The sequence below is a fragment of the Eptatretus burgeri genome, chromosome 10 (assembly GCF_056783735.1).
Source record: "Eptatretus burgeri isolate ZD-2024b chromosome 10, Ebu_testis_v1, whole genome shotgun sequence".
In the NCBI taxonomy this organism is placed as follows: Eukaryota; Metazoa; Chordata; class Myxini; order Myxiniformes; family Myxinidae; genus Eptatretus; species Eptatretus burgeri.
The window spans coordinates 36,178,224-36,195,245 of record NC_140970.1 but is presented as its reverse complement, the minus strand read 5'-3'; the positions used below and the strand labels follow the sequence as shown (position 1 = coordinate 36,195,245).

General features: G+C 47.7%; 1 protein-coding gene across 2 annotated transcripts in view; it reads right to left on the bottom strand.

The window, feature by feature from the left end:
• Positions 1-17,022, bottom strand: part of ASZ1 (ankyrin repeat, SAM and basic leucine zipper domain containing 1) — a 192,412-nt gene that overhangs the window by 84,932 nt on the left and 90,458 nt on the right. For both annotated transcript variants that reach the window (XM_085897857.1, XM_085897858.1), the window contains one exon: positions 16,151-16,273. In XM_085897857.1, coding sequence (XP_085753983.1) covers positions 16,151-16,273 — 123 coding nt within the window. The remainder of the gene's footprint in view (positions 1-16,150; positions 16,274-17,022) is intronic.

The following is a 17,022-nucleotide window of genomic DNA, read 5'->3' as shown; positions in this document are numbered from 1 at the left end:
CGCAATAATATATATTGCGAATCCAGGGGTCGGGGTCAAGAAGACCACGAGGGGCGAAGCTACCTCGGGTTCCCACCAAACTCTCCTAAATCACGTGCCGTCGTACACGAATAACTTTGTGACATGGCGGGTCGCTAATCGACCGTGAACGCCAATAACTCGAAAACATAACTTGGGATCCTCCGTCTAATAAATACCTTTTACTTCATGGTCACGTGATCTAATTACCAGGGGACACGTCCTTGGTACGCCTTGTTCAGATCAGATGCAGCCGAGCGTAACTGCCCAAGAACGTACCGGCTAGAAAAACAGATCGTTGGGAATAACGTCCCGGCTAAGCTGGAATACGAACCATGCTGGACCAATGAAGGAAAAGACAAAAACGAGCTGGGAACATTTCTATTCAAGCATTTATTTAGTCAAGCAAGGAAAGGTATGTGGCACAGTAAATTGAGTTTATTCGTATGTACAGCAGGGATAGTAAGGAATTTGTGGGGTGTGACAGAAGACAAGCAATTTACAAAAGCAGATACAGAGCAGACTTATCCTGTTATCACTTCTACAATCTTAACTTGTACTACGACAGGTGCCATCTCTCTCTCTCTCTCTCTCACACACACACACACACACACACACACACACACACACACACACACACACACACACACACACACACACACACACACACACACACACACACACACACACACACACACACACACACACACACACACACACACACACACACACACACACACGACTAGATAGCCAGAAAGAGAGAGAGAGCAGATGAGGACAAATGGCCTCGCAATACCTGGTGCGGTCGGCCGACCAACCAACGCAACCCAGTACGCTTAGGGGGAGGTAGGAGGGAGAAATACTGGTATCTGAGGTGTGGAGGCAACGAGGAGCTGAGATGATCAGAGAAGAAAGTGGCAAAGAAGAGAGGCGAAGAAGAGAAGCGAAGAAGAGAGCGAGCAGCTCCATGAAACACCTTTTATAAGCCCCGGGCAAAGGGTGGGGTGACGACCTGAAGGCGACGTGCTGTGACCCGAATCCCACTTCTCTATTGGGCCACAACGGCCCGAGCCACGCCCTGCCAGGCTCCTGGGGCCGGAAGCGATCTCATTCACAAATTCAGCGTGCCACGGCCCGGAGCTGATGACTCAACATAGGGTTAAGCCAACAACCTGGCCCCGAAATGCTCCGAGTGCAGTCTGAATACCTAATAGCAATGCACACGCCACCCATGGCCCCCCTCTCATAAAGGGCGCTTCCTTGGGTTAACCTGAGGCGGTCCTTTCGGGTGGGTGCCGAGAATGTCCCATCCCTAAGAGAGGATGATCACCTGTCTGTTATCATCTGAGCATCGGTATTGCAGTGCTCTCTGATGTTCGGACACCGGATAGTGGCGAGATTGTGCGGGTGGTCTCTCTCTTTCGAGTGCAGCCTTTTGGCTGCTGGTTGCATCATTAGTTAGGGACGCGGCTATGCCGCTGATGCAGTGTCCCTATAACCAGTACACTGGTTCTCATTTTGCTGACCTCAGAAGGTTGACAGGTTGAGTCAACCCAACCTGGAATTAATTCAGTGGCCAACGGGGCTCGAACTCAGGACCCTAGGATCCCAAGTCAGCCACCCTAACCACTAAGCCAACACAGGCTTGGCAGGTGGTTACACCTGCTATTGGTCTGGTCGCTCTGATGGTTACCATGCCCAAAGAGTTGCTGCAGCTGTGCCCAATAAGCTGACTCCAATGATAATTGAGGTAACACTGGTCAACAAGCATATTATGACACCAAGGATTCATCACTCCTTGGGTGTCGTTTCCCTGGTCTCTGGATATGCTCCGACTGAGGTGAGCGATCTCACTGTGAAGGACGCATTCTATGCCATGCTCAAGCATGTAGATGATTTGTGCCCCAGGCGAGATACTCTTCTCGTCTTGGGGGACTTCAATGCATCGACTGGAACTGATAGGGATGCTTATGAGACTTGTGTTGGCCCCCATGGGTCTGGAACTGTGAACCAGAAGAGCACAAAGTTCCTTGACTTTGCAAGCAGTCATGGACTTAGGGTGGCTGGTTCATGGTTTCAGTGCCCACAGACTCATCGCTGGACTTGGTATTCCAACGCTGGTGATGTGGCAAAGGAGATTGACCATTTACTCGTTGATGGTCGTTGGAGGATGATCCAAAAATATAGGGTCTACTGGATGATATGGCCTTATGGAAAAGAGTGCTCGGTTCCTCAATACCAACCACAGGCTTGTGGTAGCAACTATGAAGTTGCAGCTTAAATCTGGGATAATGGTACCATCCCAGCCTAGGCTGGATGTTGGCAAGCTCAATACAAGGATGAGGGGGTAGCTGAGGAGTTTACAAACAGGCTGAGTTTGAGGGGGTCTGTTTTGGCAGGGGCTGCATGCAGCCCATGTTGATCTCTGCAAAGCGTTCGATTCAGTGAATCGGGATGCCCTCTGGGGTGCTTCCAATCTTGCTCTCTGGATGTGAGACTTGGACTCTGACGAGGGATCTGAGACGGAGACCTAATTCCTTTGGTACCATGTCTCTTCGAAGAATCCTTGGCTATCGCTGGTCGGACTTTGTGTTGAACGAGTGGTTGCTCAGAGAGAGTCAAATTAAATTTGTTACCTGCATAGTCCGTGAGCGTCAAACGTGGCTGTATGGACATGTGGCTCGTTTTCCTGATGCTGATCCTGCTTACCAGATTATCTCAGCGAGGGAGCCTCATGAGTGGAGGAGGCCAATGGGCCGACCACGTGCCTCGTGGTTGCAGCAGGTTGATCAGCATCTTAAGGAGATTGGGATGGGCCAGACATATGCCTGGGGGGTGGCCAGACGGAGGCCCCTGGAGTACCGGCAGAAAGTGGACGCAGCAACGCGCTGCTATGGCGCATGCTCCCATACCTGACCAAGTGCGTGTCGGTGGAAAACACACTATGTCAGGATAAAAAAAAATGAAATAAAAAAAAAACATGCTGAAAGGAAGTGGTATACAAGGTCAAGTGAGTCACAGCTGATAGAATATTTAGAAAATAAAAACTTTAATTCTTATTTGTTCAGATCATTGGGGAGGGGGGAGGGGGGGTAATGGTGATTAAATGATACTTTAATCTACTTCATTTTCAAGCAACATTTTAGTTTTGCAATTTAATGAAAACAGAGCCACAACACAACCTCTGATGATTTTCCATCTATCAGCTCAACTGTGGATCTGTGGCTTTATGGAATAGAGATTCAGAAGGAATAACACTCATTTTCATGCAAGGTTTTCCTGTAGCATCAGTCTTCAGTGTGGCTCATTATTTATTTTGGGCAGGTACCCTCTTTTGAAGATTGCTTGTATTGGTTGACTCACTTATCCACCCTGTCAGGTTGAGCATCAAACATCACTGCTTTTTCACATACCATGACAAACTATGCCAATACAAGTTTACAAACTGTGCAAAGTGAAGGGAACTAACACCACAGAGATGAATCTGAAATATTGACAACCCAAATTTGAACAGGAAAGCTCGCCAAACACTTACTCTGAAATGTGGTGCAATACAATGTAGCACTCTATATGCGTGTCCAATGCTGAACTGACAATATGTTTTGGTGCTCTTGAAATATGTGCAAATTCAAATGCAGAACCAAATAGCTGGGCTAAACAATCGATCAAGTACCAACTCAACTGCTCCAAAATGTCTGACTTTACACGTAAAAAGAAATAAAAAACTGCATAAACTCAGATATGATCTGCACCAAAGCATGCAAGTTTGTTTGATACAGCTTCAAAAACGCATGCCATAAAATAACAAGTGTTTTCTCAAACAGGCATGAAAAGCTACAACTTGCTATGTTATCCCAAATTAGCAAACTTACTGAAATTGCAGCTCAGCTCATCGCTCACCAGGTTACCAGCTTCACAGCTGGACCATCAAATGAAGGGCAGGGCGGAGGAAAACGAACGAATGCAAATAAAGACAAACTGTGCTGAACTCAAGCAACTTCACACTCCAAGAGACAAATACATCAGCTGCAGCTATACGACTCAATTCAATAACAATAATTTTTTTTTTTAATTAAAAAATAAACGCTCGACAACATGAATACATTTGACAAAACAAACAAACAAGCAAGCAAACAAACCAATGCTTGAGCAATTCACAGAGCATAACAAGCTATTTCATTTGAGAGCCCAGTCAACCATGCTGGATTTCCACCCACTTTCAAATTGGCAATTTTATGGGGGTCAACACAAGTAGAACGAAGACAGCTTGGCAGAGATTGCAGATATTGTTCGTATTGGCCCACTTTTAAAGCCAACACATCTTGGTCAAATAATGTCACGTGTTCATAGGTGTTTTGTCTCGAGTGGCAGACAAATGCACTTGAAAAGTCACTTGCATGATGAAGTAACATCAAGACACTCAATTTACTCAAGAGCAATTTTTGATGTTTCTCATAAAAATTGATTAGCTGAAGAGTCAACATAATCGCCCTGTACTTCTGAGAGGCCATCGACATATTATGTAGATGGGGAGAAGGCAAATGGGGAAATAAAACTGAGAATAAGAGAATGGGGAGGAAGAGTGAGGGCTTGGAAGAAAAGGGAAGGATGTTGAGAAGAGATGTGAAGTTTGGGGGGGGGAGAGGGTTATGGGGTGATTTCTGCTGTTGTTGCATATGTAACAAGCAGATGCACCATTTGGCAAACATCTCCATAAAAGGCATCAGTGGAATGGCATTGGCTTTTACCCCAAATTATGCTGAAAGTTACGATTTGCAAGAACATAGCAACAAAATCCCATAATAGTGTTGTGGTTGAGGAAATTCGCAAACCACCATTCAGGTCCCGTAGGTGAGATATCTCTGTAAGTACCATATCTCAGATATCTCTGAGATATCTCTATCTCTGTAGTTAGCCCCAAACCCGTTGTTTCGAGGGAATAAATCTGATTCATTCGGGCTGCGACCATTTAAGATAGCCGTTTTTTCTGTTCTATCTTTATTTTGAACCAACCACGTCGCAACCGCCATCACACAACAACCACCAACCGCAACGCCGCTTCACAACAACAATAACGCCAACAGCCACGACCTTTACCTTCACAACTCGCTCTCGCAAACATCGCATCACCACCATTCCAAGTGTCACCGTGGCCAGGGACCGCCACTTTAAACCCTCCACCACCTTCGCCTCTCCTTCTCGGCCATTCCCGCACCACTTGTGAACGCCGAGCGTCAGGCTGTCCTGGCCTCGTACAGGGCGCGCGCTGAGCCGCGGGTACAAAGAGCGGCCTTTCCGAGGGGAAGTCGGATCAGGAATGATACACGCCCACTTCTGTTCTGTCCTATCAGCAAGCGCGGGGCGATTTGGCCCCGCCTCCAGGCGCGTCGGAGTAAAATCGATATATGCAAATTCGAGGATCAGGGGAGGTTCACGCCCACTTTTCCTCCGTCTAATGGGCGAGTGTGGCTCCGCCCCCGAGCTCATCCTGATCCGGAAATTTGCATATGGGTTCTCCTACCGTACTATAAAGCGCCGAGCGCGGGGCGAATTCAGTCAGTTTTGGGCTCGGGCGAGTTGGAGAGGTGTGGCGACGGAGAAGTGTGGCAGCGGCAGTTTTGGGCTCGGGCAAGTTGGAGAGGTGTGGCGGCGGAGAAGTGTGGCAGCGGCAGTTTTGGGCTCGGGCGAGTTGGAGAGGTGTGGCGGCGGCGGAGTGTGGCAGCAGCAGTCAAGACAGGTCTGGAGGAGAGTCGGAGTCTGTCGGGGTTCGGAGTCTGTCGGGGAGCTGCAGAGAGGGGAAGCCGGGAGCGCGGTCGAGGTCGCAGTGGAGTCGCTCGTCGCGGGACCCAAGCAAGCCGGCTATCCTCTTTCCCCAGAGCATCAACAATTCCCCCCTCCCCCCGCGCTGAGATAGTGCGGAAAGGGAGCCCCGTTCCCACCCCATTCCAATCAGTGCCAACGAAACCCGAGGAGGAGCGGAGTCGGGGCACCGCCGTGACATTTGCGGCTCATCACAAGACGGGTAGGCTCCACCCGGTCTCGCGCCCACAGACCACGTCTGCCCCCTTGTCGTTGAGGGTGGCCCTTTTCTTTTGCTTTTGAGTATATGTGTTGTTGGCGCCGTCTGTAAAGTAAAACTGTGTAAGTGTTGCCGTGTGCTCGCGTAGTCAGTAGTAGATCTGCATTGTTGTGTTTCTTTTGTTGCAATTGCTTTTGGTGCATAATTGTTGTAATTGTATATGTGTGCCGCGGAATAGATGTGCCTCATGTTGAACTGTTTTTCCCGTTTCGCTTCGTCTTTTCTTTAATTGAATCTCCATCTTACTTCACGTAAACGGTTGGTAGTGGGCTAAATACGCCCGATAATTAATTAATCGGAACCGTCGAGGTTGACGATAACACCGCTCGGTTATCCCGATAGTACGGAACGGGTCGCTTAAGTGGCCCGTGTCCGGGGTCGACCTGCGGCGAGGTGCGATCGCCCGGTCAACCCTCCGTGTGGGTACTTAGGTAGGTCGAATTTGGCGAACAACCCTATCCCACGCAGGGGGCCGATTGGCACGCTCGTGGCGAGGCCGAAAGGCCCACCCGTGACTAGTTCCCGGCGTTAGTCCGAGAGGGTCACGACGGAATTGTCCGTCCGGTGGGCGACGTGCCGCGATTCGAGTTACGTGGCCACTCGCACGCCGGCGGGCGCGAATTCGCAACAATATTGTTACGGCTGTGGAAATTCGCAAACCACCATTCAGGGCCCGTAGGTGAGATATCTCGAAGTACATGTGTAGTTAGCCCCAAACCCGTTGTATAGAGGGAATTTATGCAATTCATCCGGGCTGCGACGCTTCGAGTTAGCCATTTTTTCTGTTCTATCTTTATTTTGAACCAACCACGTCTCAACCGCCATCACACAACAACCACGCCACTGCCACCATCTACGCTCCCGCAAACATCGCATCACCGCCATTCCCAACGGCACCATAACCATCAACCACCACCAAAAACTCCCCACCACCTCCACCTCTCTCCTTCTACGGCCATTCCCGCACCACCTGTGAACACTGAACACTGGGATGTCTCGGGCCCGTTCGGCGATTGGTGCCGAGCGCACCGAGCCGCGAGCGCAAATAGCGGCCTTTCCAAGGGAAAATTCGGAACAAGAACGCTACATGCCCACTTCTCCTCCGTCCAATTAGCAAGCGCGGGGCGGCTTGGCCCCGCCTCCAGGCGCGTCTGTGTGAAATAGATATATGCAAATTCTAGGATCAGGGGAGGTTCACGCCCCCGTTTCCTCCGACCAATGGGCGAGCGTGGCTCCGCCCCCGAGGTCATCATGATCCGGATATTTGCATATCGCTGCTCCTGTCAGCCTACAAAACGGCGAGCGCAAGGCGAATCGCGGCAGAGTGAGTCAGTTTTGGTTGGAGAGTGGAAGAGGGCAGAGTGAGTCAGTTTTGCTTGGAGAGTGCAAGAGAGCCGGGGGAAGAGAGTGTCATCAAGAGAGTTGGGTTCTGGAGTCGGCTGAGAAGAGTTGCGGGAAGAGGCAAAGGAGCTCGGGTCCGAGGCGGGAAGGACGGCGATGAGGTCGCAGTTTGGGATCGCTCGTCGCGGGACCCAAGCCAGCCAGCCATTCTCCTCCCCAGGGAATCAACAATTCCCCCTTTCCCCCGCGCTGAGATAGTGCAAAAAGTGGGCCCCGTTCCCACCCCACCCCAAACGTCGTGCCAACCCGCCAAGGAGCACGGAGTCGGGGCACAGCCACGCGGCCACATCTGCGGCTCGCCCGCCAACGCGTCACGAGGACGCGGGTAGGACCCCCCCCCCGGTCTCGCGGACCTGGCCGCTCCTCCAGGTCATGGGCACAATTGGCCTACAGGCCTGTCTGCCTCTTTGTCTATGAGAGTGGCTTCTTTCCTTTGCTTTGGTGTAAATTTGTGTTGGCACCGTCCGTAAAGTAGAACTGTATAAGTGTTGGCGTGTGTGCGCGTAGTCGGTAGTAACTCTGCGTCGTTGATGCTTTTGTTTTGGTTGCTATATATGCATTTTGACTGTATGGCTGTATATATGTGCTTTCCGTGTGCCAGGAAATAAATGTGCTTTGTGTGAACTGTTTTCCCGTTTCGCTTCGTCTTTTCTTTATTGACCCTCCATCCTGCTTCACGTAAAGGGTTCGTAGTGGGTGCAAAACGCCCGGTAAATAATCGGAACCGCCGAGGTCGACGATAACACCGCTCCGTTATCCCGATAGTTCGGAACGGGCCGCCCGAGCGGCTCGTGTCCGGAGTCGACCTGCGGCGAGGTATGATCGCCCGGTTTACCATCCGCGTGGGTACTTAGGTAGGTCGAGTTTGGCGAACAACCCTATCCTACATGGGTGGCCGATTGGCACGATTGTGGTGAGGTCGAAAGGCCCACCCGTGACTGGCTCCGGGCGATAGCTCCCGGAGGGTCACGACTGAATTGTCCGTCCGGTGGGCGACGCGGTCGCGATTCGAGTGACATGGCCGTCCGCACGCCGGCGGGAATTCGCAACAATATATAAATGGACAAATTTAACCTCTGGCCAGCCACTTTCGGTGGGGATGTAAAAAGGTGCAAAAACCGATCCCCTTGATGCGTAACCCGATTTACGCTGGGGAGATGGGGAGTCAAAATGACCTCTGTATTAATTTTGTGATGTCCCTGTAATCCTCACAAATTGCTAAATACTGTTTCATTACTCTTTTTTTTCTCTGAAGTCTTGCACATCGTTTGATACCATTTAAGCAAAAACAAAAACAAGACTTCAAAATATGCTAAAAAGTAGCGTACTTACCCAATTCTTAATTAGATAATGTTTTCAAAAAGGCCATTTATCACTAATCCAATGCTATCGGCATATTCCATCCATCCATTGGGACCATACTCTGCGCAGAGCGTTGGTGCTGCCAAAGCAGTCTCCTTGGCTGTTGGGCACAATCCTGGATAGGTCACCACTCCGGTGCTGGATACCAGCATGCTGGTACACATTTTGCCGACCTCGGAAGGATGACAGGCAGAATCAACCCCACCTGGCATGAATTCAACAGCCAAACGGGATTTGAACTCAGGATCCTTGACCCACCACCCTAACCATTAAGCCAACATTAGGCATTTAAGCATATTGTCATGAAGTTTTTTTCGATCTTTTCACAAAATTTTGCATCAATCGGACGTTCCAGCTCCAAGATCTTACGGGGGGTGGGGGGGGGGTCAAAGTGATTCCCACCATCCCCAGCCTGAACATTTTTTTTTTTAAGCACCACCTGAATATGGCCTACTTCCAATAACCAGAAAGGTCATGCAAGCCATCACAGTTGTTGAGGAAATACTTTTCTCCAATCGCCTCATCTCAGATCACCAATTCAGATTCAGAACTACATTGTGCATGCTGCTCCTACTCTCCCAATAATGGATGGAGGCCCTCAATATCAAACATGAGATCAGGGCCGTCTCTCTGGATATATCTTGAGCTGTCAATAGTCTGGTATCCCGCCTTGCTCTCCATGACATCCAAGGCCAACTCCACACGTGGCTTACTGACCTCCTCTACTCTCGTAATCAACATGTGGGAGGAGATTAGTGTGCAAGTCAGCTTGATAGGGAGATCGGTAAAAAGCCGACTGAAGTGGGCTGGGCACTTGGTGTGGATGGGGAAGAAAGAATGGCAAAGAGTGAAACGATAGGTTGAGGGAGCAAGGTAGGAGAAAAAGAGGTAGACCACAGTTGAGATGGGAAGGTTGTGTGAGGAGGGATACCAATAAAGTGGGGGTAGTTGGAGAGAGGAGATAGTTGGCTGAGGACAGAGAGAAGTGAAGGAGTATCACTACCAAGGAAAGGCACAAGACTGATACCATTGGACCTCACCCCTTAAAAACAGAAGAGAAAGAGAAGTTAGCAATATCAGGGATAATGGTGACACAGTACTATGTGCTGCAGGAAAATAATATAAATGGCACACCTGAGGATTATTATTGATCAGTTGAAGCAACGGATAACTAATTCGCACGGAGTAACAGTGTGAAAAAATTTGAAGCTGAAGGTTGGTTAAATTTGTAGACAGAGTCTGCAGAGGAGATTGGCAGTGGTGATTGTGTAGCAAGTGAATGTAGGGGAGTGCCTTTAGTCAGACCAGAACTCTCGCCCAGCCACACACCTCCCAACTTAAACAAATAAAGGGCCCAAGAAGCACACGACAAAGCACTGTGGTATCACCTACCCCCTCCCTGAAAAACATTCAAGCAAAAATAAGAATACTCTAAATGTCACATTGTACGGTTACTGTTTTTGCCATACTCGTGCTCAAACTGGCCATGATGGAGTTTCACTTGATTTCTCTACACTGGCTTAATGGGTTGTGATGTTTAATCAAAAATTCTCCATTTCACCAACCACAACATAAAGTTGAAATTTGTTTGTTAAAATGTGATTGTCCACACAGAAGTAATCACAAAATTTATAACGAATGTGCTTTAGAATGAGACTTGACCACACAATTGAGTATATTAATTCACCTCGTTTTTATATCAAAATCAAAATCCAATTTTTATCTCTCAATCTATTTCAGGCGAGTATAAAGCAAGTGCCCAATGTCACTGCAAGAAAACCTGACATATCTAACAATATTGTAATCTTGACATTGCATAAAACTCCTATTTTCTCTACGAGGAATCACATATTTTAGCAAAGCCAAACCCACGAGACTGGGTGGTGCAATGGTTGGAGTGTCCACTGAGTCTGGGAGGTCGACAGTTCAAATCATGGCACTCACACCAAAAACGAAAAATGGTTTGTGCTGCTTCCTCGTTTGACGTTCAGCATTTAAAGGATAGAGCACAGACAATCTCCACGGGGAAGAAATTCCTCCTGAGAAAATGCCCCGCTCAGTGTGATGAGAAAGGTTGTGCCATTGTTGACATCACTGGGATCCAGAGTACCCCGGGAAGTGACGACACTTCCACCAAGATCAGTGACTATCTCATCCAACAGTCCTGTGTTGTGCCGTTGGTTGTTATCTAAAATGTAGGTTTCAGAAGGTGGACTCAAAGTATCCACCTTCGTGTGTGTGTGCACGAGTGTATTTACATATTGTTGTGGGCCGGGTGTCAGTGGCGAGAACGACCACGAGGTGCGGAAAGCTACATCGTCTCCCACCAATCTCGCCGGAATTGTAGGCCGTCGCTCGGATAACTCCGCGAGCCGGTGGGTCGATTAACCGACCACGGTCACCAATATCTCAACCGCGTAGCGTAGGGTCTATTTGTCAATCACCAATTTACCTAATTAACTACGCGATTTCGACTACCGGGGAAACCATGCCCTCGGCATGTCTTGTTCGAACCGGGTCACTCTACCAACTGCGGTAGAGTTCCAACTACCGACTACCAACTCCGGTTTGGGTGCAGCCGAGCGGAAACTGCCAAGGTCGTGCTGGCTGGAATGAACTGATTATCGGGGATAAAACCCCGTCTAAACTCAGATCCGAACCATGCTGGACCAATTAAAGAAAGGACGGAAACGGACTGGGAACATTTATAACAAGTTTTATTTACAATACATGAAGACACAAAGCAAGACTTAACGCGAATATGCGAGAAGTATTTACAATGATCCATAAACACTTATTCAGTTCTACTTAAAGATGGGCCCACACGCACACACACACACAAATGAAAAGAAAACCCAGAGTCTTTATTGGACCCTCGCAGCCATGGAGAGAGACAAGCTGGGGGGTTAGAGTTCAGTGGGTACCTGGCCGTCGGAGGGAAAGGAGTACTCTGCAATGCGGCACCTGCCAAAGGTCATCGGTTTGGTCCCAGTCGCACATGTGGGACTCATGGCTTGTGGCGGAGCTCACGTGGCGAATAGTCGGGGTCAAAACCAGCCAAGAACTCCTCGTAACAGCCACCGTGAAAAACTGGTTCTTCAGCCACCGTGAAGAAAACTGGAACCCTCACAACCGCTGCTCATAACCACTCCTCGTAACCACACAAGAACTCTCATCCACAGATCTCTTCCTTTCACTACTCCACACAGCCCTCGCACCCCTCTTCCTTCCTCAGACATACCACGAGATATGGTCGGTCTGAGGGAAATGGTATAGACATACCACTCTCTTAAATACCACGAGAGGGAAAAAAGAATGCCTTCGTACGGGGCGCAGCTTCGTGAAGCACGCGCCAGTGTCCGCCTGGATTGGACAGGGTTCCACGGCATGCCTTTCTGGGGCGGGGAATTGGCCCCTGCCGGGAAACCCCAGCCAGTCTTCCACGCGGGTTCATACTTGACGAGTAACAGTATCAATGTTGCACAGGCCGTCGTGCAAGAGTTACGTTTGTGGAGGGAACGTTGGTGGAAGCGCAAGGAACGGCTGCAAGACCCTGCCTTGGCAAGTCAGAGTGCTTGTAGACAGCGGGTGGGTCGTGGATCGTGATGGGGAATGGAATGGTTGTTGGTTGTCCGTTGGAGGGTTCATTGGATGTAAAGATTTAATAACATAACTAAAAAGAAATCGCAACGCATGCCTTTGATTCTCCCACTAGACAAAAGGAAAGGGATCTGACTACACACATACTTAACGGCATAACTGACTTTTGGGACATCTGTATGTTGTATGCAAATGGTTTCCAGATCCGTAACAATATACACATGTGTGTATGTGTGCAAGTTGCTGTTGTTGGTGGCTATCATCACACATGGGTGGGTTTCACGAGATAAGACGGATAATACCAGGTCTTAAAGTATCCACCTCCATAAGCGTGTTTGTGTGTGTACATATAATGTCATGTATAATCACGTATCAATATGTGTGCAATTCAATTGCATAACATGTCCAAAATAGGCAAAGGCTTTCATTGTATCCAAGCTTAAACCAGCCCACTTTGCATGACAACCAGCCTAATGACTACAATGAAATATATAATTATGGTCGTTGTCCTCTGACAATCTAGCCTCAAAAGGTACATTAAAATAGTTTGGTTCAATGACAATTGAAAGCAAAGATGGGCTTAAACCTGGCAGTGTCAAAGCACACAAACCCTAGATAATTCAGAATGTTGTGAGGAACACACGCCTGCCAATTTCTTGACTTAAAGGCATCACAGCCAAGATGGAGAATAGAGTTTCTCATTTTATTCCAGAAAAAATTTGCACAAAATTCCAATCGGCCCCAAGAAACCCCTGCTCAGCAGCTTGCAGTTTTTACCAGCAAATGCAAGTGATCCGTCAATCATGCAATAATTGAACATGTACAATAGTTTGTACAAACCTAAACCAACCAATTTGAGATGTCAGGAATGAATGAATGAATGAATGAATAAATTAATGAATGACTGAATAAATAAATACTGACCAGTAACTACCACTGTACTCGAACAGTAATTCAACAAGCTGTGGCAATAAAATTCTCTGTTGGATGCCCACTCCACAATGACTTCCAATTGTCATGCATCCCTTAAAGACAAAAATGGCTCACAACTCAGAATTATGCAAATGAAAATGCAATTTTTATTTCTCCATCTCCCCAATGCTGAAATGCCCACTTCAAACTCAGACAGCACGTTCACCTTTTCAATGTCACCAGTTTACACATTTTAACAGCTATAACCCAGTGAACTTCATGAGGAGGGGAGAGGGGGCAGGAACATTTCAGATCTCTAATAGAGCGTTGCAAAACCCAACGCTGAGAGTGAACGACAGATGCTTAACATAACAGAACACTAGTCTGTGAAGAGACAAAATAAATAATGGATTTTATCAACCAAATGTGTGTGTGCATACGAGGTGTGTTCAAAAAGTATCCAAGCTTAATTTTTCGTGCGTAAACAAATGAAGCTCAGGAGGCGTGGTTTGGTGCACGTATGTACACGATCCTAATTCGTATGCGTGAATATTTTCCTGCCTGCAGAAGCTGTCAGTCGCCGACAGACCGCCGATGAGTGAGGAAGTGTAAGTGAGCGCCGTCGGATTTTCGTTTTTGACAAAATGACGGAAAAACTTGAACAACGCTACTGCATCAAATTTTGTGTAAAGCTTGGCGATTCCTAAGTGGAAACGATCCACAAGATTCAACCGGCCTTCAGGAACGAAGCAATGGGCACCACACAGATAAAAGAGTGGTACAACCGCTTCAAAGACACATCAGTGGAAAGTGAAGCACGTTCTGACAGGCCCTCAACATCCCGAAATGAGATCATCATTGACCAAGTGAGGACCCTGCTGATGCAGGATCGTCGAATCACGATCAGTGAACTTGCAGACGAGGCGGGCGTCAGCATTGGATCCGTTCATTCCATTGTGACTGAGGATTTGGGCTTAAGGAGAATCTCAGCGAAGTTCGTGCTAAAGCTGCTAATGATCGAGCAGAAGCAACTCCGTTTGGAGATCGCACAGGACATGCTGGAGACTGTGAACAGCGATCCCAACTTCTTCAACACAGTGATCCGTCATTTTGTCAAAAACCAAAATCCGACGGCACTCACTTACACTTCCTCACTCATTGGCGGTGTGTTGGCAACTGAGAGCTTCTGCAGGCGGGAAAACATTCACGCATACGAATTAGGATCGCGTACATACATGCACCAAACCACGCCTCCCTAGCTTCATTTGTTTACGTACGAAAAATTAAGGTTGGATACTTTTTGAACACACCTCGTATGTGCAATACACATCTCATTTTTCATTTCTGTTCCTCACAATACACACACACACACACACACACACACACACACACACACACACACACACACACACACACACACACACACACACACACACACACACACACACACACACACACACACACACACACACACACACACACACACACACACACACACCTCCTTCAGGGCAAGACCAACTATAAGCGTGCTTTATAACTGCAAGCAGTCATGGCCGGGGCCCGAGACGCCCAACTTTTATCAGATCAGTGATTTAAAGTTTTGCATCCATAGGTTCAGTGGTTTCAGAGCTATAACATTTTTTCCCTTAAATCCATTATGGCTGTGATACCACGCGACCTATGATGTCATAAATTCAATTATTTTGGATTCCATGCCTTTTCTTACAATTGGAGGTAAGCTCAGTGTTCTGTCGTTTGTCTTTTTGCACCTTTCTTATGGGTAGGAGTAATAGCTTACAGGTAGACAGGATGCGGCCAAAGGACCGGCTGAAGAGGGCAGACGGAAGCAAGAGCAGTAGAGCAAGATCTGAGAACACGGGGCACTGATGCTCTTTAGGTTTGTCACCGCAACAGGGTCACGGACATAAGGTTGTATTGTCTCTTTCACTGGACAGAACACTACCTTATCAGGTGAGGACAAAGTTGTAGTAGACAATGGAAGGAAGGATGTAAGATGGAAACAGAGTGGGATGGATTGCGAACAAGGTTTGGAAGGAAACACCATGTTGAGACATTGTGTCTGAACTCGAGTAATCAGTGGTGATGCCATTTTAGTGAGGGAGGAATGGAGGGGCAGCATACACCACAGGCAGAGTTGACAAGGCATTCATTATTTCATTTTGCATGCAACCTGTGGCTGCTAGTTGCATCATTGCTGGAAGCACGGCTGTGCTATTGATGCAGTGCTCCCTCTAGCTTGGAGGAGGAATTTGGCCAGGGTGCCGGCGATAGCTTGCCTACTCTTCACAAAAGACACAGTGGGACATTTAACGTCCACAAGCGAATGTTGGCAGATGGGACACCCAATCTATCGTCCACCAGAGAGACGGCACACATTGATGCCTTTTCCTATCTGCAAGGCACAAGGATGAAAGTTTATGGCTGAGCCAAGATTCAAATCCATGCAATATGGCTCAAAAGCCAGTGTGCACACCTCTAGGCCATCCTGCCAGCCCCAACTGCGACTGAAAGATATCGGTTTGAGAGTTTAACCTTGTGATTTCCAAGGTGATGCTCTCTGACTTGTCGAAGGATGGGCACTCTTGTTATAAGCCTTTCTGAGCTGTTTGAAAAAGGAAGCTGTTTGACCACAACAGCTTCGTCACAGAATTTAGTGTACCAGGCCTAAGAGGATGGAAAAGGATTGTCATAGTAGGACAGACATGTGTATGAGAGAAAGCAGGCATTTGAGAAAAAGGAAAGGAGGCTGTTGCTTACCAGCATTAGTGTTGGGGTCAGCCTTGTGTTGCAGCAGAATATAGAGTATATCGAGTTGTGTACACAGCGCTGCATACATCAGCAGGCTCCAACCACTTTGGAGCTTTGCATTCACATCGCCTCCTGTGAATAAAAAGTTGCATTTGTACTTCTCACATGGGAATAGAGCTCAACATTACATCCTCTTGAGCAAAGTGCATTTGGTAATCATTGTGTGCAATGCATAAACTAAAAGGACCCAATCCAAATAATGTACAGACAATGACTCATTTCCAGATTATGGTACAACTGCCTCGACCCTCTACCCCTCTCAGTATTGTAATTCAGCAAAGAGTCACAAAAAAGCTAATCATCCTTTCGGCAGTCTATAAATGAAGCAAAGCCTGAATTTGGTGTTCAGTATCGTTACATACTGTAAAAATTCATGCATAAGGCACACTTTTGTTCACGCTGGGGAAAACTCAAAGGTCAGGAGTGCACCCCTTTACAGAGGTCTAAAATTTTGAACATTGGAACTCACATACAGTACAGCGCTGCTGTGCGAATCCCCCATGTTCATACATGGGAAACTCCAAGCTAGTACATGTCGTGCCGAAGTGCAACCTTGCACTTTTGACTGAGACACTCAAACATTTTGTGTGGAAATGACTTGTAAACAGCTGACAAATAATCGACGCTGATGACCGACAGCTTCTTGACGCTCAAACTAGATGAAGTATTCAGTGGAGTAGACTATTCTCATTGTGGAACAACGCAACTATCTCTGGTCAGTGTTTATCAGTCTGCTTTACGTCTCATGTAGGCAGCATGAATAGATGATTATGTTATTGTCAACACCAGCCAATGGAGCACCTCCATTTCATAGCTTTTCA